Source organism: Dicentrarchus labrax, unplaced genomic scaffold (genome assembly GCF_905237075.1).
Source record: "Dicentrarchus labrax unplaced genomic scaffold, dlabrax2021, whole genome shotgun sequence".
Lineage (NCBI taxonomy): Eukaryota > Metazoa > Chordata > Actinopteri > Moronidae > Dicentrarchus > Dicentrarchus labrax.
The window spans coordinates 10,424,003-10,450,544 of NW_026136717.1; the positions used below are offsets into that span (position 1 = coordinate 10,424,003).

General features: G+C 40.3%; 1 protein-coding gene across 14 annotated transcripts in view; it reads left to right on the top strand.

Moving 5' to 3' along the window:
- Positions 1-26,542, top strand: part of LOC127379636 (adhesion G protein-coupled receptor L3-like) — a 209,521-nt gene that overhangs the window by 91,661 nt on the left and 91,318 nt on the right. For all 14 annotated transcript variants that reach the window (XM_051429516.1, XM_051429517.1, XM_051429520.1 and 11 more), the window contains one exon: positions 20,226-20,335. In XM_051429516.1, coding sequence (XP_051285476.1) covers positions 20,226-20,335 — 110 coding nt within the window. The remainder of the gene's footprint in view (positions 1-20,225; positions 20,336-26,542) is intronic.

Below are 26,542 nucleotides of genomic sequence, written 5' to 3' on the forward strand. Positions count from 1 at the left end.
TTTGTCTCTATGTGACGGGTGATATTTGTCATCTGGCTTGGTTGGCGTTGAATATTGTTTGAAAGTGACTCATCTTTGAGAGTTTATGTTGCGATGAAGTACTGTAGTCCAGCTGAAACTATGAATCGCTCAAACTCCATGGCTGGGAAAGCCTCCAGTCGTTGCTCAGCCCAGCATTACAAGGCACTTTCTACCTATCTTAATCCTGCTATCCTCCCCTCTCTCTGTCTCTTTCCCCGTCCTCTCAATTACTGTTCGACTCCTAATCCCTTTTGCCCTCCTTAGCGCTCCTTTTCCAATGTCTGTTTCTTTTATTTCACTTTAATGTTATACTTTTTCTTTGTGTCTTTGTCACATCACCCTTTTTCTAATGGGCTTACGCTGGGCACGAATGAGTAGCCACAATCCAAATTCTTCATGTGCTGTACTTGTGAGGGCAGTGAAAGTGGGATCTACACTCACGCCACCTGCCCTTTAACCTTGGCAAGACGAAAACAAGGGAGTGCGACAAGGAGCGGTTTCACCTTGTTTCCTTCGTGAATATCTGATGGCTGCACACAGTTAGCACCCTCACAAAGTCTTATTCACCCACAGTCAGCGCTCTCATCTGCTTCTTTCATTCCATTTTGGCAAGAGGATATATCCCGAATTGTGTTTAAGATATCTCTGATACAAGTTTCAAGAAAAGAAATTCAATTTTTATGATAAATGCCATAGTGGTGTTTGTGTTTATCTGAGGAATAAAATGGGCACTTTTAAAGATTTTGACATCCCATTCTTCCTTATCTTATAAAATCTCAAACTAGATTTTTGCTGTCTTGGTAGATATGAGATCATTTTTTATTCTTTGAAACATGACAAACTTTAAACTCTAATTAATTGAAATGGTGCATTTATACCTCTGTTTGATCTTAATGCTGCTGGACCCACCTGCATAGTTAATATGCAATGTAAAACTAAAACGTAATGTATCAGTCTTTAAGCTTTAAAACTGATGACACTCGAGTAATCAATGTTTCATAGCACAGTTGCATAATTCACTTTGATCTAGCCCAAGCAGCTGAATATTCATAGAGTTTGTAGCACTTGAACTCTATAGATATCAGTAATACATATGGAAATACTGAGTGGGCTTGTATCTTGAGGAATTCTGTTAGCTGTGGGTGACTTTCAATGCATTTAAATTTCATGACAATAGATTAATTTAATTTAGCATCCCTTGTCCTTTAAGTGACTGACACGGTTTAAATTGTCTTGATAATCGCCATCAGACTAATTGGCCATTTATCCAAGTCCATGTCAGCTCTCAAGCAAGGTTCGGTTAAGTTGAACGTTTTGCTTTCAAGGTTGTCTTAATAGTTTCTTCTTACATGGCTGAGATCGAGTCCGTGGCCTGATAGATAAATATTTTAGGGTTATGGCTATCACTGGCTTATGGTTTTCCCAGTTGTTATTTTTGAAAATGTAGGCAATTCAGAAATATTTCCCAGCAGTACTTGGCAGCAGTCTTGTACATCTAGTCTCAAAATAAAAATATTATCTTAGCCAAAGTTTCTTGACCTTTCCTGACCTGTGAGCTTTTCTGACCTTTTATTTTCCAAAATTCTCACTTTACCAAGTAAAGTTTTCTAAATTTGTAATGTAAATTTGAGTGTGCTATTTTTTATATATTTTCAAACATATAGAGTAACCTCCAATATAGGGCTGAATTGATTTTGCACGTAACTTGATTACTCAGAATTAGTGCTGTCAAACGATTAAAATATTTAATCGTGATTAATTGCGTTAATGTCATAGTTAACTCGCAATTAATTGCAATTGATCGCACATTTTTATCTATTCTAAATGTCCCTTTATTTCTTTTTGTCCCATTATTTTGCTCTTATCAACATGGAAAAGTGGATCGGCTTGCTTTGTGCAAATGTTGTTTTTATTGAAAAATCATCCATTGTCGCCGGGCTTTGACGAGGGGGCGGAGAATTTGCATCAGCTGTGTACTTGGCCGTCAAGTGGTATTTCAGACTGGACGTGCTGTTAAAGTTAAACAAACGTTAATCTTGCGTTAAAAAAATGTATGCCGTTAAAATGTATTTATTAAGTCTAGTTGAGACTATTTTAGTTGTCTTTAGCCTAATTTGTAGCTGCTAACTGGACCAACTCAGCTCTGAACAGTACTAGAAGACACCCTACCACCATACATTGATTTTTTTATTTCCGTTTTCTCCATTCATCCCTACTACTACTCATCCATGTTGGATACAACAATTGGCAGCTTTTGACCATCACATCATTTTGATTTGATTTTTGTGATGAAACACTTCCACATGCCTATCCACCACCCAAACGTTTTTGTAGTAAACTGTTGTGATGGAAGATCCGTCTTTCCTAAACCCAAACTGATTGTCTCTTGACTACCTCGGCCCACCACTCACTCATATTCAGCAGTGCACACAGTCTTGTTGAGGGTTTTGTCTGTGTCTTGAGTGCCCTCTCCTTTTTTTTTTTTTGGGGCTTCTTTTGAAAGCTAATTATGCCAGGCTATTTTCTGACTGGGGAGCATGTCAATATTACACAGTGGGAGAGCTCTCACTCGCCCCGCGCTGCATTCTCATTCATGAGCCTTAATTCCATCAATGGCCTTCTCAGCCACTGGACCGTGGTTGTCCCTTGCTATGGTGTGTTTTTAAGTGAAGTGCTTGTAGCTGCCACAGAGAAATGCTACACCATAAAGGAGGGTAGTCTGTAGCCCAGCCCTCTTACCATTTGCTTAGAACATGTTCAAAAGTGCTGCATATAAAGCAAGAGAAGGGCTTTTTATGGGTGCTGACATCACTAGCGGTGCCAGGATTTTGATTGTGATTGGGCCTCCAGAAAACTTGATGATTAAAATAAGCCAAAAAAAAAAAAAAAACGGTTCCCCTTCATCTCCGCTTCAGCCCTTTTCTGCGGCACTGAGGAGAGCGACTCAGCAGCCTACCTGTGTGGCTCTTGTGTCGCTGTCCTCAGCTCAGTGCATATAAAACGCTATCATAAGTTACCTCTGCCTACTGCCAATTTTATTTTTCCCTCCAGAAAATGTGCATACAGACAGCCAGACACTAACGTTAACGTTAGCCTAACTGTTGCTTGCCTTGCTGGTGTGAGGGGATGGCTACGGGAGGACTTGATGGGGAGAGGGCGGCCGAGCTGGATCGTAACTCGTCACTCGTAACGTTACTTAAAATGGCAGGAGTTTCCTCCTCCTGCTCCTCGGAGCGTTTCTTGGTGAATTTAAATGAAAACAAGCTGCTTTGCTTTGCCATGTTGAAGTTTCATATTAGCTAATAGCTACCACCTGTGTCTGTCTCATTGAGCTTGCTTGAAAAGCTTGCGCGCCAACGTCATTCATTTCATTGGATCACTTGCTGGTGACGATACAGCCTGTGGGCAGGCTTAAGAGTCCACACGTGGGGTAGAAGCCGCAGGCTGCTTATTGGATGAACAGCTAGAATGAAAATCACTCACTACTCACTATAGGCCAGGCACAAAATGGGTGGGCCCGGGCCTAGGCCCAATAATAGCGCCGCGGGTGACTGACGTGGACCTAATGTTTTTCATGTACATTCTCATTGAGGTGGGGGGATGCAGAGAGTGGGAGCTGAATGGATGTAGCAGAGGTTGTGGAGGCTCTTGTTAGAGACCTCGCAGTGGAATTCAACGTGATGCTAACCTTGTGTGTGCGGCGGTGCAGCAGTTAGATTCAGCCTTTAATAGAGTTTAGAAGAATTAGGGATGGCAACACCTTGAAATAAATCTCATCAATTCTATAACATTACTAAAAATTGAGGTTCAACCAAATGGATCAGAAAGTAGTTTTACAGAAGGATGGATGGTACAGTCATGGGTTTTCAGTCAAACAAGTATATTTGACCTCTAATCAATAAGACCATTCCTATTAATATTAAAATTATTCTTTCAAGTGTGACCTGAGTATAGACCCGGGTAGAGGAGTTTGAGACTACTGCTCAAGCCTTAAGTTAAGTGTGTCGGTTATATTTCTCATTTTGTTGCTAAAAAACATTTACAGACCCTTCACTACCCCAAACTTAACCCAGAGTGTTAGAACTCCCAAAAAGGGCTAGTAAGTTACTGCATTTTTTCGGCATGCTCCTCCTTAAGAATCATAGGCTTGTTTTGTTTGTATTATATCGTAAATGGAGGGAAGCATTTATTTTGCTTCTCCAGTTCAATAGTAGACTATGCTTTATCTGTCCTTTTGACTGAAACAATTTGACAATGAAACAACCAAAAATGGTTAAAGAACTTAGAACCATGGCTATAATTGTATCAGTGTCACAGGAGCAAAGAGGCTGAAGGATACTCTGGAAAAGTTTTGAAGTGAGGGAATAAGACAGGGACTGTTTTCAGAGAATGACAGAGAGGGGTGCAGCAGAGATAAAAGATGGTTCATCTGAGGCTCCACTGCACCCTTTTTCCCTTTTTCCCTTTTGCGTGCTGATACTGTCGCCACACAATCAAGTTCCTCATGTCACCTTGAAAAGTTGAATTCACTTTACATCCGCTTTTCCCTGATACTGTTGTTTACAATGCTGTTCTCTTGCAGCTTGGACATCTGTTGGTGTTTGATTAGTTACAAGATCAGAATTTGAATTGCCTTTGCAAGGAGCTTGATTTGACATCGCAGTTTGCAAAACCCTCTCATATGGGCTAATGCTGTTGGTCATGAATGTTAAACGTTTTGCTAATGCCAGCCTTAAACTCATTGTCTTGTCGTGCACCTCTGACTTCCCACCGTTGTCTCTCATTATTTTGTTTGTAGCATTTTTCTGAGCCATTTCAAGAAGGTACCCCATTGCTTCCTCCGCTGTTACATTCGAGACCTTTCTCATGATGCAAGTTCACATGAAAGAGATGAGGATTGTGCAAACAGCCAATCGCTTGACAGCAGTATAGTTAATAAAAGATATGATGGAAGTGTTGATTCCAGTTGGGAAATTAGGTTACCTCAGCAGCATAAAATAATAAAATACAGAAAAGTACAAGACATAAAATACAAGCAATAAAAAGGTGGAAAAGAATACAATATTTAAGTAGTAAATGCAGCATGAGTATATTTATAGTAGTTACTAATATTACTGCTTTTCTCTTATGAAACAAAAGCAATTTTAGCATTTAAAAGTCAAATAAGAAGAGAAGGAAGGATAAGTAAATACAAGAAATCCAGAACATTTTATTGGTTGTACACTAAAACAGAACAGAAGGAATACTTCACATATTGGAAATCAGAGTGTTCTTTTATAATTGCTGCACTTCAAGATTTTATATTCAGGTCACTACATGTACATGTACTGTGTCTTAACTTGCAGTGATGAAATGTTAAATACATTGAACCAAACACTGTTAGGAATACTGTAGAATATTTTAGCAACTATTAATAGTAATGAATTGAATTTGTGTTACCAACCGTACACCTTGGAAGGAGACACTGTTTTACAGCTAGTGTAGAATACTGAGATTGTACTACAAAATATTAATTGTGTGACTGTTGTAATACATTATCGTCCTCTATCTTCTAACTATCTACTTTGAAAGACTTCACTCTGAGCTCCTTTGTACTTCCATGTGAATGCAGTATTTTTTGTCTCTATTGCAACCTTGTAGAAATGGTGGCTTAATTTTGCTCACAATTGATTGGCAAGGAGGTGGTCTTTTTGAATGCATTCATCTCCGAGCTGAGGACAAAAACAGTTCCTTGGAGGTTTGGTGTGCGGTATTAGAAGCCATGGCAACAGAGCTCGGTTTGAACTTGAGACGTCTTTGTGAGAAACAGTGAGGGTTAGGCTCAAAGTTAGCTTGCCTACCCACTAATCCTTCTTTGCGAGACAGGACTCATGTCATAACAGATATCAGAAATGATGGAATTAGGTGAGGATAACACATTTTATGTTCTGTACAACAGCACAACAAAGTACGCTCCAAAAATCTGTCATTTTTTCAAAGTGTTTTGCAATAAATCTTCTGCTCCAAACAGACGTTGACACCAAATACATACCGTAGTTGGGAAACAAGCCGAGCAGAAACAAACAGACAAGATGACACACTCTAGACTTTGTTTTCCACCAGAATGTGACTCCCCTCCTCCTCAGGCTGCATCTCAGGAGACCTGTTGGTATGGAAGAGAAGTTAAAAGACAGCTAAATGTCTTGGCTTTCCTTGACAAATTCAACAGGACAGTGGTGCTGCGTGGGGTGAAGTACAAGGAACGCCTTGTCACCTTTACCAGTACAGAAAAGGACCAGAACTCTATCAGTCTTTGTACTTCTTGTTCCCTCCTTATTCACCTCGCCTGCACTCCTGGTCTGTCAAACAAAAGCTCTGAATAAATCTGAAGCAGTCTCACCAAGTGTTCATGAAGCCCTACTTAACTTTTGAATTAAAGCTATAGAGGAAAGTTAAGAGCCTGTAATGTTCTATTCTACACATTTTTAAAACAGAAGTGCTTAAACAATGAGTTAATTAATTGGTTAGTTGATGATCGAGAGAATATTAATTAGTTATTTTTCAAGCAGACATTGCATACATTTGCTAGTCCCGGCTTCTCAAATATCAAAATATTCTTTTCAGATTCATGACTCAGTCAAATCTGAACACACAGAATGACACATACTTTTAGATTAGACTTCTCGAGGATATAATTCTCTCCGATGTCCATCGCAAAAAAACGCCCAAACATCTGAGTACAAATCGCAGAACTAACACTCAATATTATAATTAATTTAAGGAGAACCAGTACATCCATGGGTACATTGCAAAAAGGTTGATAGCTCATAATTTGCCAAAATTTAAGCACATAAAGTTCACATTTCTCTCACTTTTGTTGAAGGAGGTGCCCCCGGGGTCAGTCTGATTTTGGACTAAATTACTTGATTAATCAAAAAACAGAATAATTGATAATGAAAATAACCATCATCCCTAATAAACCATGACATTGATGTATAATGTTTTAATCATCCTCTACAGGTTTATAATCAATATAAATCTTGCAAATTCTTAATATTTTAATATACTCAAGTTGTATTTTGCCACTGCTGTCATCCTTCCATCAACATAATGGATACATTTTGTACTGAATTAGGACCGTTGTGCCTTCATGGGCCAGTAAATTACTTTCCTCTCAGACTTAAGTTGTGACTGACAGTACCTTGGGCATATTGACACAGAGGAGACAGGAGAGTTCAGTCAAGCCCAAGCTTTTAATCCTAACTATGCTGCCTTCAGGACAATTCCTTAAGACCTGTGGTGATTTCCTGCATGCCAATGCATGCCTGGACCCTTGCCGAGCTATCGACGTCTGACCCCTCCTGTGTAGAGCGCTGAGGTTACTCATAACCCCTGCTCGTCTTTCATTATTGAGATGTGAATAAGGAAGGTCAGGTGGTGGCTCTCATCGATCGGTCAACACAGGAATATTTGATTGTCGCCCTGTGGCTCTGCCAAGACACTTTTCTTCGTGGCAACAAGGTGGCCATTTTGAATATACAAAAAGGTAGAAGTGAGCATGGAAACATACTGTTTTGAAATGGCTGTTTAAAAACCTGCAAGCTCATGCGCTTTCTTTCTTTTCTCGTTCATTTACTTTCAGGATTGTGAAAAAAGCAGCTCTAAGGAGAGGTTTATTTTTTTTGCTAAACCTTGTGGCTTCTATAGATAGAGTGGTTTGTTATTAGAGGCACCTATTTGTCCCTTTGTCATATGAGGTAATTAGCAGCTGAACACCCTCCCAGAAGCTAAGCACTATGGGTGACCGTTAGTGAAGCAATGTGGTTTTAGGCTTTGAAAAAGGGCTTTGAAGAAGGAAAGTGCTGGAAGCACATACTGGCCCAAGTCGGACATTGGAAGTTACCATGGTGACAGCGACTGGAAATGAAAAATCTGTGCTTAAAGGCAGGCCTTGGTGGGGGGGTGTGTGTGTATGTGTGTGTGTGTGCGCGCGCGCTTAGGAAAGTGAGCGACAGAGAGGGAGAAAGAGAGAGGGATGGGGGGGATCAGTGATACAGTGTTCTTATTGATTTATGTGTAGATTATAAATACAGTGAATGGAGTTCTATTCTGTTTGAGTAGTTTTGTATTCTTTATTCAGACAAACCTCAGAATTTCTTCCAATTTTCAAAAATAGAGATTGAATAATGGTCCAAAAGAATGGATTAGGATCTTTTTGTTGTCGCTGTGCAGCGCATGCAACCACATAAGCTCCCCAAAGCACTCCTTTGACTCGAACCAGCAGCAGACGCCGCTCTTTATGCGTAACAAACAGGACTTGATGCCTTGAAAAGTCAAACCAGTGGCATTTCTGTCTCCCTGTTTTCACTCCCCACCCGTCCATCAGAAGGCCAGCACAGCAGTGGCACCACTGGGTATCTGGCCCAAGAATCTGACACTTGCTGAGATGCTCTTGAGATGGGCTTAGAATCTCAGTGGGAAAGGTTCAAAAGGCTAACCCTGGTCAGCAATTCAATGGGGCCTGTCACTGGAATATTTCAGGATAGATTCCTCTATGGTGTAGATATTGAGTGTGTGCATGCTGCCTGCCTGCAGAGATGCTTGTGCTCATACATACACACTTTCAATTTAGCCACTGATTCGCGTATGTGTGCACACGGCCGCACACCCATCAGAAAAATCACACTTCACGCCTTGCACGTCAAATTATCATTTTTCTTCAATATGTGACACATTAATATTCATATGACTGGGGTTGTTAAAAAAATATGACCCAATCCTCACTTTTACGCATCTCTTCTGGAATGAGGCTTTGCCTAAAATGGGCCTACAGGCTGAGAGTCCCAAGGGCCGTCGCTGGAAGATAAATCAAGCGTCACCAGGAAGATAGGGAGCAGCATCATTTGTTGGCAAGAATAGAAAAATTCATCCTGGAAATCGTAAATCATTAGACGGGCAGGCCCCTGTGAGTAAGCCTCACCCACCAAACAAATCGATTCGTGAAGTTATTGCACATTTCAATCCTCCCTTCTGCCTCCTTACAGGCACCTGGAGAGACCCTGTGGGCGTTATGATTTACATACCCAGAGATTAGACGCTTCTTGTTTTTGACAGAGTGACAGATATTTAAATCATACATTGAGCCTTATTTATTTGTTTACTTTTAATGGAAGAGATGTATCAAAAGTGTGTTTGTGTAACGAATGTCTGTGTCAGTGGGTTAGTTTCACGGTGTGGGAGCCTCTAAGTCGAGTAGGAGTGAAAGCACTTTTCCAATCAATGCCTATTCTTCTCATTGCTACAGATTTCAAAACACGTCTTAATTAACTATTGTCCTGGAGCTACTGGAAATAACTTTTCTTTTTATCCATTTTGACTTATAATAATCTGTCTCAAAATAATAATGCCTGCTGCTTCTGATGTATGCAAATGACATTGACTTATATATCAGTTTCCTGGTTGATACCTTTATTGTAGTTGCTAACCCGTTTTGTTTTGCCCAAGAAGGCGTCTAAGACAAGTTACATGTTGTACTTGCTGAACATAACAGAGGGAAACAGCTGCCCCAGACAGAATATTGTATCTTATGAACTGTCACAAATTGTATGTTGTCGGTCCTCGTGGCAGAAATCCTAGTTGGCAGCTTTTAAATGAGATCAGTCGAGGGAAATATTGACAGGAGTGCTTGTGCTTGCATTTTAATTAGCAACCGTCAGAGCGGCTGCGTCTTATAAATCATATATCAATGCATGTATGATGACCTAATTTACATACAGCTCTGTTTTTTCTCTAGTTACAGCCACAAAAGGGCCGATAAAGATAATAGCGATCATTTGTATGGAAAATGTATAGTTTTAACAGACATTAGTGGCGGATTCGGTTCACTCACAGGATAAAACAAAGAGTGCAGACGATGCATTATTAATTGGAATTTCCACTCTGGCTACGAGGCCACGGTTCAATCCGTGTGTGTGTGTGTGAGTGTGTGTCTGTGAGAGAGAGATTTAAGCTAATATTGGCAGAACTTGGAATCACCATCAAGTTTAAACAAAACATTGTTCTTTACTCTCTTTTGAGCTGCGCAATTTTCAAGATGTGTATCTCCTGACATCCAAGGGAATGGCTAAGGATTATTCTGCTGAGTTTATCTTTGCCCTTCTGAGATAGAACTCAGACACTCGTGTCTGTGCTCCAGAGGACCACTTGCTACGTCCCTGCCGTGAAAGCAGAGATAAGCTGTACATGCGAATGCGCAGTCTATCAAAATGGTCTAGCATTGATGTCAAAGAGAATTCAGTGAACAGGCTCTATTATCTTCAAAATAAGGGTTCTATATTACCACTAATGCCACAATTGAATTGCGGCATTATGAACTCACTCATTTAAATTAATTATCATACACGGCCAAGCTTTTATTGTATAATTTAAACAATACCCCCATAAAAGCAGTTTTACAGGATTTATTTGGATCAGTAATTCTTTTTTTTTTTTTTTTTCCTCTTCTAATGTTGAATTTGGAAGCGTCTAACTCCCCCAGCACTCTTCCAGCATGTGCCAGATTCCAACTTTAATGGAATTTTGGTGTGCACAGCCAGATAGATGTCTACAGCATGTGCAGAATCACGGACTGACCTTTCAGGTGGAGAGAGAAATTGCATCACCTAATACCTGTTGTGGCACTGAAATAGATGGATTAATTTCAAAGAGGCTAGCTGAGCAAGTTTGATCTGTCTGCAGCTTGGATTACTTCACCTTCAAAATAACAAGAGGAGGAGTCTTATTAACAATTCCTGCAAAGGAATCGATGTGGTTCTGGAGTGTGATGTTTCCCAGGGCTTAGATAAATAGCTGTGTTTTTCTTATTACTACGATAACTTGCACATTCTACGCAGCAAAAATGTTTTAATTCCCTTTGTTTTAGCCCTGCACTTGCACTAGCAGAGTGGTTCGGAGCAAGCTGTTAGGGTGACTTAAAGGTGAAGTAAACATCTACTGAAGAGCTCAGAGGTTTGTCTTCCTTTCAATCATTCAAACTTACTCATAGTAGTATTCAAATTTGAGGCTTGAGGCTTATTTTAGATTTAGCAGCAGTCATTTGTGCCACAAAATAAAGATAACAGCAGAAGTAAATGTATTGTTCTTTCAAAACTTGTTTATGAAAAGTTTACTACAGCTGAACAGCCTTTGTGGTGTCAGAAAAAATGTATCTGCTCTCATGAAACATCCTGTGGTTTAAACCTCCCTGAGGTAAATATATTCCTCCTCAGAAGCAATGCTCATGGTACAAGGAGTGCATCCCCTGAGGTGATAACCTTTGTCTGGCCCGACCTCAAATCCATTTGTTGCTTGACAAAGTAAAGGCCCAGAAAAGTCTTTACAACTGAGTCTTTCCTCCTCTTTTTATTTTCTTTGGCCATGAAAGATGCAATTATCATGCAACCTAAAAGGGTAAAACATAAACTATTTAGAATTGTCATGTGCACAATTTAAATTAAAAAACTATGTACATTGATATTTTATATGATTTATTTTTTGATTGTTTCAGGTCAGTTAATTACTGTTTTGTTATATCAACAAACAAATAAACAGTAAACTGTAAATGTGGCATTAAAATATTTTAAATAACAAACATACTGTATAAAATATAAAGAAATCCAGGTCGGAGTTTTGCTGCATTCAGGCTCTAGATATTACTGGAGAATAGAACTTGAACTTGTAATGACCTCTGCTGTGGACGTTAGTCTTTGCCCTACAGACTGTTTTCATATAGCTGACATTGTTGTTGAATACATAATATTGTATACACAGTTACCAGAAGGTCAGATATGCCAAAAAAAAACAAAAAAACAACCCTGGATACATGTTTTTCTTTAAACTAAGTGGTAATAAAAAGTACATGAACTGTAAAGAAAAACGAATTATATGGCAGGATTTTTTTCTTAGTGTGGGCTTCAGTAAGTGTACAAATTGTACAAACAGAACAAATCAGAGATGGATGTTGTGACCGTTGTTTATATTTTTCTCATCTATCATCGTGAGCCATAAACAAGCCCAATCTCCCTTCTCGGTTACAGAATATTGTTTCAGTCATCACCTCAGTGGAAGTGCCCACTTGTCCAAACACACAGCGAAACAAGAAAAGCATGTGTTTATCAAAGCTTCACTTTAGGCTCTTAGACCATAGCCAAACAAAGTGCCTCATAGATGAATCCATATATACAGCCCCCATCCACAAATCAGTAGGAACTCCGATTTTTTTAAAATACTCAAGAAGTCTATATTCTAGTTGATCATGTCTCTGCATCCAGTCGTTGTGCCTTAGTGCCGCTGTATTTTTCTCAGATTGTTGTTGCATTGGGATGAAGTGCGGCTTATCTTCCAAATACAATATTAGAGAGAGGGAAAACTGTGTGATGTAAAAAATCTTATGAAAGCTACTAATCTGTGTGAATGGCTAAGAGGGATTATGCTTGTCAGCAGGAGAAAAAAAAATGAGTTCAAGATGCTCCTTTTTTTTTTTTTAGAAATAGCATTGGATTTATGTATGCAGTGGAAGTAGTTTGTGAGAGATTATCAATCTTGACCTTCGTTTGACCATCCCTAATGAAACTCTTATTCCGTACTTAATAGAGCCCGAAAAAGGTCATTCATATAGCTCATGCACATAAACACTCCATCTTCTCTATACAGAACAGTCACTTGGCACTTTATTCATTTGTGCTTAGTTCCACATAGTTAATCCTGTAAAAAAAAGGAACATGGCTGATGTTTTGTCACCCATAGTGTTTGTACAAGTGTGACAGAGCTTGGTGTTTTTCTGTGGTTTTGTAGCACGTTGCTAATGCCACCCGGTAGGCAGGCAATGCTGCAAAGTGCTAATCTTACATGTAGTGGTCTCTGTCTGTGACTATTCACTTTGACACTCATCTGTTGAACATGGGGGTGTTTGTGTGCGTAAGTGTGCAGATGTTTCATCCGTCTTTTTGCGGCACTTCTTGAAGAACTCGCAAACAGTGTGCTCCCTCAGCGGTGCTCTTTAAATACTCCACACCCACACTCCAGTCCATTGTATTTATGTTGTATACATTCATTCCCCATCTTCCTCTTCTGCCTTTTAAGCTGCATTGAGAGGCTCTCTTGGTGTTTTGAAAACAAACACTGCAGCTTTTAGAAAAACAGTAATAGCATTATGGATAAGTTGCCAGCATGTTACAGATGGTGGTATGTATCTGTATACGAGTGCAGTGCATCTCTGTGTAGGCTGTTTGAATATGTATTCAACAATCCTCGATTAGGATTCACATACAACCTGTGGGTTTAGAAAGTTACTTCTTACTAAAGGGGTGTCCGTTTGAGTCCTGACACCAGAACATCTCATGTACTGTATAGTGGATAATATATGGTGTACTTCAAAGTTCCCCCAATCCTTTTGACCTCTGACTTGTATGGTAGAGCTGTTCAGCAACACAGTATGTATACTAATGCATGTGGCTTCCAGGGCAAACAGGTCATATAGATTGACTGTCAAGGAAAGACTGAAAAAACACAGTCCTATACAAACATATGTGCAGGTATAAGGAACTAAATAAACAAGTAAACCTTTTTTTACAACAAAACTTTGCTGACAGATGCTATGCAGATGTAGGCTTGATTCTGGGATAATAAATATAGTGTGCTTCTGTTTCTGTGATGATGCATTCAAATGCTACCAACACAAGAAACTACTCCTGTTTTTATAGTCAGCAGTCTCAGTGGCTGGCTTTAGATCATTTTGTTGTTTTGGGAGTACAAAAAATTAGGCTAAATATTTCCAGCTGACTAGTAGGGGTGGGCGATATGGGCAAAAAATAATATCTCGATATTTTGGAGGATTTTGGCGATAACGATAATCAGTCGATATCCTTTAAAATGTGATTGGAATTGTCTGAGTTAGGGCTTGTGTCCACCAAACGCGTTTTTAGCGCTCAAAAACTAATTTTCCGAGCGCCCAGCGGTGTTAAAATTTGAACAGATTTAAAATTGAAGCACTCTGAGCACTGCGCTAAAAAAACATCTCCACTGACATCTTTTTACCGCTGATGGCGCTCTGAACGCTGAAGCTCATAGGATTTGTATCAGCACTAAATCTGGAGAAGACTGGAGATGCTTGCATTTTCTCTCTACCATCACAACGCGCTGCTAAACTGTTGCAAGGGGGATGCTAGCGAGAGGTCACGTAGGCCCACTAGTCGTGTGGCTGAATCCTGCCATGCTGTAGAGACCGTTGCTGCACCGTGTATTAAGTGGATGTGAGGAGTTTCCGCGTGCGTTTCAATATTTTTGGCGAAGTAATTTAAATACTCGATAATGGAAATTTGCACATCGTCAAAACAACAATGACTATTTTATCGCAAGCGATATATATCGCACAACCCTACTGACTTGCATGAAGGTGAATATAAAATGTTTAGTAAACAGGTAGTCCTCTTGATATTAAATAGGGACAATAATTATATGTGCTCATAAGTACACATCTGTAATGCCAAGGCTGCATTTTTGTTTTACTTTACTTACACTTTAGGTAGAGTTATAGTATGCACTTAAGCAGAATAAAGGACTAGGGGCCTGGGCTGCTAATGAGTCATCTCATAGAAGGGCCACTTAAACGACTACAAGTACTACAAGAAAGCATGATATTCTGAAAAATGAATAACATCATATTTGACAAAAAACGCAAAAGACAGCTTCTATACATTAATATCATTTTATATTTTTTTGCTCCAAACAAAATAAAAAATAGAAAATGGAATTGTGTTTTTTATATCAATTATATATAAAGGGGTAGTTTAAATTGATTTGAGACAACTAGAGATGAATGGATTAGAGAGCTCTGCTGAGCTCATTCCTTTCTAACTCCACAGCCCCAGATTGTTTTCATTTTTTTTTAACTCCAGCTGACACTGACTTAAGTGACATCACTTGAGGCAATTTAGGCAACTCCGTGTTGTGCCAGAATAGGGCTGTATAAAACATTTGCAGTAGTACTCCCCAAGAGTTGTAAACAGGCTTTGTTGTATTAAAAACGGTAGAGTTCATTTTTAGGACAACTTTAGTTAACTTTGGCACACAAATTTCCGCCGTTATCTGATTGCAAACCGGCTTGACAGAGCTGACAGAAAGAGCCCAAATTTAAGGGAGCTGTCATATTAGCCATGCCATCCAATTTTACAGTATAACCTTTCTTTGCCTTTGCCACCAATAGAGCTTTCCTTTTCGTATCTATTTTGCCACCAAATGAAACAAGTCACAACCGATAGAAGCTACTGGATGCAATGCAAGCAGCCACTGTGACGACAGGCTTCCAGTACCATTTCATGAGGGAGTGCAAATGAATTTTGCTGTGGTACTTTTTCTAGTGTGACTGGGCATTGTCCATTTGATACTATAGTGGATGTCACACCGACATGAGTAGCTATGCCACCCTGTAACGACAGAACATGAATAAAATATTTTTGTTTGCAATAGGTCTTTCGCTTGAAACATCCGTCTGTTCAGTAGTGGTGCACAGAACTTAAATGGTTGAGTTAATAAAATCAATTGTAGGTTGACTGAGTTCAATCACATACACCCAACCCTCCCGAACAGAAGCAGAAGTAGCACTTAGAAAGCATTAGTACAGTTGTTACAGTTTGTTTGATAATCCCCAGCTTGGGGTATCTTTTGAAGTAACTCCAAATAATTGGAACATATAAAAGATACCTTATTCTTAAGCCGTTCCACAACAGAAAAATTTATACTATGCTGCTTAACAAGCTCCTCTATATGAACAATAGGCTTCCTGATAATTCCCCTTTCTGTAAAAGAGCTAATCGACGCTCCGCAGTTACCTTTTAATACTTCTTAGTTTTACTCAAGAGCTAAATGCACAGGCTCACAGCCATCACTTCCCCTCTTGTAACATTTTCTTGAGGTTTTCATGGGAGTTTTAAAGGTTGTTTTTTTTGTGCTGCGCCAGGAGACAGGCTGAATGAGAAAAGATGGATGCTGTGGCGTGCAGCTGGGAAAGATAATGAATGAAGTCGACCGTGGGTGGCGAAGACCATCACTAAAGCGTAATGGGTCCCAACAGAGGGACGGGGATATTGACCCGTCCGTCACTTTTTTTTTCTCCCCGCTCCCCTCCCTCTCCGTCTCACAAATACAAACCCTCACAAGTGTGTACACAGCCTGACACACACACACACACACACAGACGAACACTGCAGTGTACACATGAATCAGACAATACCAACATGCACTTTGTCTTTGCACACACACAGTCCAAGTCAGGCAAAGCACCGTGTGCATCTTTTCCTCATCTTGAACTAATACAAATGTGTGCGTGTGAATTTCCTGGAGGTGGGCACATTCGACATGTTTGCTCTTCTTAACTGAAAGCACATGGATGATTTGCGCTCCCTGACAGGGACTGTTTCATCAAACATACAAACTGTGGAAGAACTCCACAGAGAGATGTCCCCTTAAAGCACAACGCCAGCAGAACCTTCTCCGTTCTTATTTGACTTACTTCAAGCTAATTTCTTTGATATGGATTCTATGGAAAATCACTCAAAGCTTCATTACTGTGTTGGAAGCAGATACAGCATTGCATTTTTTCCCCTGCTGAGCCTTTCTCTACTTCCACCGGTTGGTATTTTCCTTCTGATATAAATCACTTGTGTTCTGAAAGGGAACAGTGGTGCACACCAATTCTCTTTTATTACTCTCCAATGTGAACAAATCTGTCTAGCTTTGACAGCAGCTGCACCGTCCCTGTCTTAGACTACTGTCTGGTTTTTCCTTTTTTTTCATTGATTCATTTATTCACCCATTCATTCATTTATTTTTTGTCCTGTGTCAGTGGTCAATAGACTGAGGGGAGTCAGCCCACTTACATCAGAGGCAGCAGCAGGATCAGCCAGCGATTATAGTCATTACAGTTTGTGCTTACATAGGGCTCTTGTGCTTTGTGCCACATCTCCCCTCGTCAGCTGGCAGTCTGAGCTCTAATCTGCCAGTTATAACAAACAGCAGACGAGGGAACAGGAGGAATAAAGCTATAAGGGAGGAAAAGCGGGAATGTGGATAAAACGAGGCGGTTGGTGGCCAAATTGCAAATTTTGAGTTCTGTCCTCTTTGAAATATTATCTCTGATAGTGGGTTATATCCAGATGTAATCCGTTATTGTGTTCTGTCATTATGTGTCCAGTGGAGCGTTGATAAAACCTAGAATTGATAAATTACTGTTGTAGGTATTTCAAAGAAGAAATTCCAACATTTTGTTTACTAGTGGAAGCTGAGCTTCCAGCAAGACGCCAATTATAGCATTCAGCCTGCATTAGCTTCCAATCACCTGCTGTCTTCTTCCTCCTATAGTGAATACTGTATGATAACCACATATTCCTGTACATATTTGAATGCATCACTCAAAGTGGATCCATTTCCCTCTCCCCACGCTAGTTCAAAGGGCTCTGTCAGAGCCAAGTGTCTGATGAAATACTAATTACCCCCCTAATTGGTAATTGTGAAGTCGTTGTGGCACGTGGTGTGGGCAGCTTCTCCCGCTATCGATCGCCCTCCCACTCCAACATTGATTTGCGCTTGATACATTTAATTGTAATTATTTCTCCACCTTATTTTATTCCCCTTGCAAGATGCGGGTGTCTTAAGCGGACAACTGATCAGGAGCTATTTGTGGCTGTGTCTGCAGTGGTAAAAAATGCACAGCAGTGATAAAATGGATTTTGAATATGGGTCAAGATAAATGTTAAGGCTGGGATTAAGTTTGCAATCCATGTTAAATACACATTATGATGTTTAATCCCTCAAGAGAAAGTTATTACAAACTATGATTGAAATTCCAGATTTGGTCCTAGCTTAACTTCCAGGGCAGCATTATTGAGTAAAAAAACCCCAAAACATATAATCATGTTGTCCACCCAAAAAACAAGCCAACAAATGTATCTGTTTTGCTAAAAAGCAAACTTTATACAGGTGAAAGTACATGTCCATTCATGCAAAAGTGTGTGTTTGTGCTTCTGCTCCAACCCCTTGCTAGTTACATCTCTTCTATCCATCTCACTCCTAATTCTATGTGACACTTAATCTTAACTTGTGTTCTCACTCGCTGATTACAAACCCCCACTTCAGTTCTAAATAGAATAAACCAGAAATGGTAGTCAGGAGGAGGAAGGGTGTAGAGATGAGAAGGCTGCCTCTATAATTGTTTCTCAGTTTCATAGGCTTGACCCCTTATTTATTTGACTGGCATTTACTGGCTGGGAATTAACTCTTCATAGGCACCCGCAAGCCGAAGACAGCTGACTGGAGTTGAGTGAGTGAGTGGCAGAGGGTGACGGGGGAGGTGGTGGGGGTGGGCGTGGGTTCATGAACCCATAAAGCTCTTATGGGACCGACTCGGCAGACCATGTCTCATTACTGGGTTGGCTTGAAATGAGATGGGCCCCTTTTTGCTTGTCCCTCACTGGTTCGATTGATTAGTCGGCAGCCAATCAATGTTAATTAAGGTGTAGAGAATCCTTTAATTGTGGCGTATGAATCATTGTGTCAGACCCCGCCTTGACCTTCACAGGGCTTACACTGTAAACGGACTTGCTGGGGAATAAATACCTTTTATATATTGCAAGATAATGGTAGTCTGTAAATGAGTATAGATTTGATGGACGGCTATCCTGTATATACTGTAGCTTGCGGCAGCAGGTCGTGAAGATCACTCTGGGTGTTCAAACAGAGACTGGACCTGCCTACGTATCCTGCGTTTCATTTTGCAGACAGATGCAGAGCCCCCTCAGATCAATACTTGTCAAAACATTTAAGAGTTAATGTTGTGAGATAAGTGTTGCTATTATGTGTGGCGAGGAGCTCTCTGTGCATATGAAATGGGGCTTTGATTGATGACTGCCAAAAACAAAATGGCACATGAGAACACCACCGGCACCATAATCGTGTTTTTTAATGAAGACCTACATTTCATGTTGGAGCTGATTTCGCACTCAGTTGATTGTGTCTGCCCCCCCATTCTTTCCACCACCACCACTACCATCCATCACGCAGTAATAACAATGTAACCTGTACATGGTTTAAAGCCTGGTTGGAAGTCCATGACGTCCAACTCTACTCTTCAACTGAAAGATGAATCTACCCACGACTGTGCCTCCTGAACCTAAAAACACGGATGTACTTCATAATTTCTCAACATTAAACAACTCTGCTCCAATACACCATGCTTTATTCCCTCAATGTCTTGCCTTAATTAGGGTGTTATCTGTTTCCTTATGCCATATGTACTGTAGTCCATCATTTAGACATTTAAGTCTGCATAAATATAATGTATCCAAAGCAGCATTACAGTCAACCTTTCAAAACGAATCATACAAATGTATATATAGAAAGGTAAAACAAGAAAAATGCAGCTGTCCATAGATACAAGATAAATGATGCAACCACCAACCATTTTTAAATGCAATACTACATCTTAACCTATCTGAACGCCCATCTTTTAACTAAAATTCTTATATTTCCTCAACATTTAATCATTGCCTCAAATCTCCTTGTTTAATCTTCTTTGGCTTAAAGGGTTATTTAAGAGTCATTTTTTAAAAAGAGGTCAAAATCAAAGCAGCAAAGACCAAGAGATCTGGGGTTTTAGTCGCTGATATGGTCCACTGAATCCTACACTTCCCAATATACAACTTCATAGATATTTTCATTAGACCCTTCTTGTCTTATAAGCGCCAATGTCTGTCAAACTCCACAGCCGCAGTTTGTAATACAGGCCTCCTGTTATAATAAATGTGTAGGCTTTAAGCCCAGTGACATCATGATGACATTTTTAGGGTTATGAAACTGTATATTTTCACAAGTTGAAAACTCTTTCCCAAGGCGATTAAAGTGAACGTGATGTGTAAAAAACGGCGGTGCTCTCTTTCAAAGGGTCTACATATAAAAACCCTACTGAGTTCCAACATATTTAAAGGAAGAGACTGGATGAATCATCTCCATAAACAGTGGAGCTTCATAATCGCTATAATCTCTGCTACATAATTAAATACTTTCAACTTCATTAACCACACACTAACATCTGACTAATGTGCTATTGTATTGTATTGTAGCCATTCAGAAGGACAAGATTGTCTGATATTGCTATTTTCCTTTTTTTTTAAAAATGATCTTTTCTCTGTTTTCAGATGTAATAACCGGACCCAGTGTGCTGTTGTGGCTGGACCAGATGTATTTCCTGACCCTTGCCCGGGAACCTACAAATACCTGGAAGTCCAATATGAATGTGTACCCTACAGTATGTATTCCTTAATTCTCTCACACTCTTAAGCACCCTGTAATGCTCTTACACATTCGTATTTCCTCTCAACAGCAGTGACTCATACAGCAACCCAATCAACATGCATGTTCCAAATGTTCAAAAATATCCCCAATGTGTCATCCTGTTTAGTCGAACAGATTAAGACGCAGCAGTGGATGTGAAGACAAGTGATGATTCCTGTGATCCGAAAAAACATAACACCCTGTAGGAGTGCAGGAAATATTATTGACAGTGTTGTTCACATGTGAAAGATGATACAGTATATCAGCGTGGAGGAATGTTTACCCGTTGACGCGATGCTGTTGTTTATCAAACGTTAAAGTCTTTGTTGTAACTGACAAGAGATTAACGCTTTCTTCATTTTCTTCAACCCGCGTGGCATCATTTTTTTTTTTTTAACAAGTAATGTCTTCTGTGGGATATTGGTTGTATAATTTATTGATGCTAAAGCAAGCAGATCATAGGTATATAATGTAGATACAATATTAAAGTGATACAGCAGGTACATAATTTGGGACCAGTGTAGATTTGTCATCCAGAATAATGCGTTCATTTGTAGATGGTGCTTATCGGCTCCCCCTGTTCACAGCACTTTAATATCTTTGAGGAATCATGTCTGATCATGTCATGTCCCTGTTAACATAACCGCAAAGAAAAAGGCCTTTTGACTTTCATCAAAATGAAACATACTTCGGTTCAGTTCAGCTCAGTGGACGCCAGTTAATGTTGAGACTATTGAGGCATCTCTGAAGGGAGTAAATAAAAAGGATTTAATTAGTGCAGCAGGTGAAAAACTCTGTCAGCTGAACTATAACTTGAGTGGAAACATTTGGGCTGGGAATGGAAGCATCAGCATGGGGTGACAGGATGAGCACACAGAGAAGGAAGTCCAGGTGAGGTCAGAGGAAGTAGCACGGACATTGCCATATGACCTTAGGTATTGTGTTCTAATGACCTTTGAAGTGGAACACCAAATGCACCATAATTATGCCTGCCAAAACCCTGACATATGGGGTGGGTTTGCTCAGAAATGATTTAAAACTGGAAATTTTTGGTCATGGGCATTTATCTGTGTAGCCTGCAGCTGGTGGGTTCAGTCGAACTCTAATAATTCAAATTCAAATCAAAACCATCTTTTTAACATTTGATGTCTGTACATGGCTCCCTCAGTAGTTTGCCTGACAGGAGCTTTCATGTTGTGAAGTACAAACCTTTTCTACCTGTGATCCAGAACCGGCAGATGGCTCTTTTATACCTGACTCTTTGCAATATGCACATTTTGCTATCTCAGCCACCCAGTGTCGGTGTCTTTGCAAGGTGTCCATGTAGACTGAGGCCACTGCAATGGACAGTAATATTATTCATTTTAATCAACCCTCCAATTTTTTTATGCAATTCTGATTTCCTGTCCAGGTATAGCGTGTAACATTAAGGATAATCTATTGGCAGAAATTACATTCATAGATATGTTTTCATTATTGTATAATCACCTGAATATAGGAATTATGTTTTTGTTACTTTAGAATAAGCTGTTTATATCTTCCATGGTGTCCGCCATGTTGAATCGAGTTATGATCTGCAACAACACTGCTAGATGCCACTAAATCCTACACACTGAACCTTTAAGGCTTCTTATGTCAGTTTTCTGAATTTATAGTAAGTACATAGTCACAAATTATGACACCATGTAAAAAGGCTCCCATCCAATGAAGCAGCTTGGTTTTGCCAACCTGTCCCGATCGCTGTAACATTATGTAATCATCCAGTGGAAATTCCTTGAGACCAATTGGACCCATGGTATCCCCATTCAGTTGTCTGCCTCAATTACCCACCTTCCACCTTCTTTTTTTAATAATATACTCATCCTCCTTAACAAAAGCCAACTAGAAACATGGAACAGTCTAGTGAAATGTTGGAAGGCTGCTAATGGCAGCTTTGTTCTTGCAGCATTGGGACCACCTATTAGGTGTGCACTAGGGAGGGAAACGGGGGCACCTTGTCTGGTGTAACTATGGATTGTGCCCAGAGCCATTGTAGGATAAAAAATTCTGCTGGCAACACATAAACATTACAGAAGTTATGTAGGCGTTTATTTGTATATTGAGCAGGGAAGCAAAGTGTAATCAAAAACAGTCACAGGAGACAGACTTTGAGACACATTTTATTGCTGAGTGTGAATGCAATTCATCTGTGATAGCCCAGTGGACTCTCTTCTAACCTCCCAAATAAAGCCAACCGATCCTTTTGGCTGGAATGAGCCACAGTTGGAGACAGTTTTTTGTGTCTTGCTTAAACTTTACTACCTTGCATAATAAATCATGGACCACTGGATCAATCAACATCGAAATCTTAAAAAAAATGTCCGAATGGCTTCAACTGACCTGCTCATTCATTTGTGACAAATAACTATGTATTTACGTTGGCAACGGGGTATGGTTTGAGAAATGGCAGCTCAATTGTGGATGGGCTTTTAACACAAGTCTCCTTACCAAGTCCCTGAGACAGAGTGAAGGATTTGTGTGTCTAATAAGAGAAGCAGCCACCCATGACTCCCAACTCTCCTTCAGTGTTTGAGTCTTGACTCTGTATTCCACTGACAAGCTCTCCCTCTCAGTCCTAATGCTCTTCTTCTTCCATATCTCCCTCACTTTCACTTACGTTTTGTCCTTTAAGTGCTCTCACTGCTCCCCCACCCCATCCCTTTATTTTCTATTTTTTCTATTCCCTCTCTGCGCAATCTCAACTGCCCCTCCTCCCTTCTCTACCACCTTCACTGACAGCTTTTATCTGTATTCTGCTTGGGGAGCTTCTTTTCTTTTAGGATAAATTACCACTCTCTCTTCCCCATATCTTTATAAGCCGGCAAGATTGTACAATCAGATCCGCCATTAATAATGGCAGAGGAGTGTGCTAAATCGATGGACACATGCCGTAGATACAATATTGATTTTATTATTTTGCGATTTGATGCACTCCATCAGTCGTAATGGAAAAAGTGTTATAACAATTGCTACTGAGAGTGCCAGTGTTTGCCCGTGCTGTGTGGCAGTGCCACAGCAAAAGGCAATCCATCATCGTTTTCATTCGAGCCACCGTCTGAATAATTATCTGATTTGAGAGGTGTTTCTTGTGGGAAATAGCATCACATTGAACTATTAGGGAGGTAAAGTAGTTCTGATAAAAAGGTAAAACATTAAAAAAAAAGAAATGTATATATACTGGACTTTAAAAATAAGTACTTAACACATAAAACTAAATTGAATTTGCATTTTGTATTTACACCCTGTAAATCATAATGGAGTCTTGTGAACCTCGGGGTACACTCATTTTTCATCTGCCAGAGGACTCTTTCCTCTTTGTAGTAGTGCAGTTTGTGCATGCTCCCACATGCACTTTACAGATTAGTTAGGCTACCCTCGGGCCAGAAGTGATGTGCTGACCCTTTATGATGACTCATAAACATGACTGTGCTCCAATGGCTGACATCTGTCTCCGCCCCGCCCTCTCACCTTGACTTTCCACGGTTCATCGGAGAGATGCACGTCTATTCTCTTAGTGCCTTATTAAAACCTTCCTCCTTCGCTCGCTCCGTCTTTCTCTCCGTGTAACTTTCACTTTAACAGCTCCTCCCTAAGGTCGAGCTCATAATAGGTCAACACAACTGCGTCTCTCCTCCTACCCACCCAGTGTTCTTCCTCAGCAGTAATGAAGCGCTTACACCCCCCTCGATGGCCCCTCAGATTCGCAGACTTGTCACACAAGAAAGCGCACTCAAACCCAGCGTTGCCGTTGAAAGACTCTTCCTGTTGTTGACAGTTTACCTTTCTTGTCCTCCCGAGCATCAACCATCTCCCTCCTGTAATTAGATGTACCTTTTTTTTTGTAGTTTCCATGGCAAACTGACTGATTTGGTCCAGGAGAGCGGTCAAACCCCTCGTCCCAAAAAAAAAAAAAGAGGTAGAAGATAATTACACGTCCTTTCAGGCAAACGCTTTTGTTCAGTTCACTTTTCAAAATTGACACTCCGGTGTGTATGGTGGATGAGGTGGAGGGAAAGTGAGAGACAGAAAGGCACAGACAAGAAGAGAGTGGGAGAACAAAGGAAGAAAATCTGCCGGCAGTCTGTTGCTATACATAAGCCACTGGTTCCCCCCGCTGTTTGTAGCTAATAAGGACAATGTAAAATCCTGTCTCACACAGTGGGATCCAGCTCAGCCCTGTCAGATATTTCTCACACTTTGGAAGCTAAGCCAGGACACATAATCATGCAATCAATTCTCCGATTTTGAACGGAGCGGCGTAATCTTGAGCTCATACCTCATAGAAACTTGCCATGTAATTTAGTCAAGTTCTTTTAGTTCCAACTCACCTAATTGGTTTTTAATTCATTTTGCTAATAATAACACACCTAACAGGTTCAGGGGGCCCTCAACGAATAATGGACTAGATTGTTTTGGCATGTTTTACTCAGCACCTGCTACCAATCTCTGTCCTTCTGTGTTGGCAGGTGAAACCATGAAATTGATGCTCTACACATGGCTATCACTTACAATGCAGCTTGGGCAGAATGTGTTGTGATTACAGGGCCCATTATGCAGTGGTCACGCCTAAGGTAAACACCACCTGTGTGACCGGGATGGCAGCTCATGGCTGTAATGTGGACACTGCGATTGGTTGCGCGTCTCGTCAGGGTAGCTCATTGTTTCAGTGTCTCTACACATCTGAGGATTAGATTAGATTTATAATAAAAAAATCCAGTCTCGTCTGATGTTCAAATGTAGATCAGCTTTGATAGTTTCTCGCAATCGCTATTCAAACATCATCAGCGGGCTACCTTACAAGCACCCCGGCAGTTCTCTTTGCTTTGGAAAATTTTGCAGCAACTTTTTAAGCTTCTTGAAGAGTAGATCACTCTATTTGATGTTATCAGTAAATCTACTAAGCAGATTGTACAGAAGTTCAGTGGCTTTTTTGCCCTTGAGCTTTCCAATCCACACTCATCAGATCTGGTGTGGGAGTCAACACTGTGACAGCAGATACATCACACAACCACACCCTCCTCGCTCCCCGCTAAAATGCCAGTGAGCATTAGCCTTCTTGTTCAAACAGTTTTTTTTTTCTTCCTTTCTTCTCCTTCTCCCCACCTGAGCGACCAGCTCCACTTCCTACCATGTGTGACGGGTGCCTGTAATGCCATCACATCACTCAGTGACAGCTGACCACTCCCTAACCCACACAGCAAGCTCTGATGACTATGATGTTCTGTCACATATTTCACACACCAGATTCGCACTGGCGTCGTGGCCTGAATTTGCAGAGACTGATCTTGTTCTGACACATTGGTTTTAAACGGGGCTCTGCAGAAAAGTCCTGTTTTGACGGGGATTTACCGTTTACATCTTATAGTACGGCGCAACCAGAATCACGATTAGTTAACTTTTTTCCCGGTCAGAGATTATGTCGAAGTGATTTCATGCATTGTCAATAGATTTTACTATTGACAGGAAGAAAAAAGGTCTTGGGAGATATATGCGAAAGGCTCACTCTCCGTCAATCCTCTGAGTGGGTGTGTCAGTGTCGGTGCTTCATTTGCTGCAGCACATATAGAGAGATAGGGTATCTGTAGCTTATAAGCCAATGACAAACACCATTTTCTTAGCAGAGAATAGGGAACCAGAATCTACACTGGCTGATCTTTTGCAAGTCTTTCGCCAGTTTAATGTGGTTATGTTACACCTGACTTGCTAATTGGCTTTCTAGCCTGCAAAATGACGTTAGCAGAGGCAGTTTTCCGCAGTGAATGTTTGTTTGGTACATCATTCAATAAGCTAAGGTGCAGGACAAGACATGTCTTTGTAGATAAGAAGGAGGCATTAGCTGGTAAGCTAATTTGGGTTGTTTCTGTTAAAAGTCTGAGGCTCTCTCTGTCTTGTGTAGCAGGCTGCTGTCTGGCTGTAAGTCAATAACTGTCTACCTATGATTGAATGGTGATCATTACTGCTTTTATGCGAACGGATTAATGAAATTATTTGATTGGCTACAGACTAAGAAGAATACACAGACAGGTCCACAAGTATGAAACCAAAACAGTGAAATAAAAATGTTGCTCTTTTGAGGACTGTATTTTTCTGAGAGAGGGAACACAGGACTAATTTGCAGAGCGGATATATATATATATATATA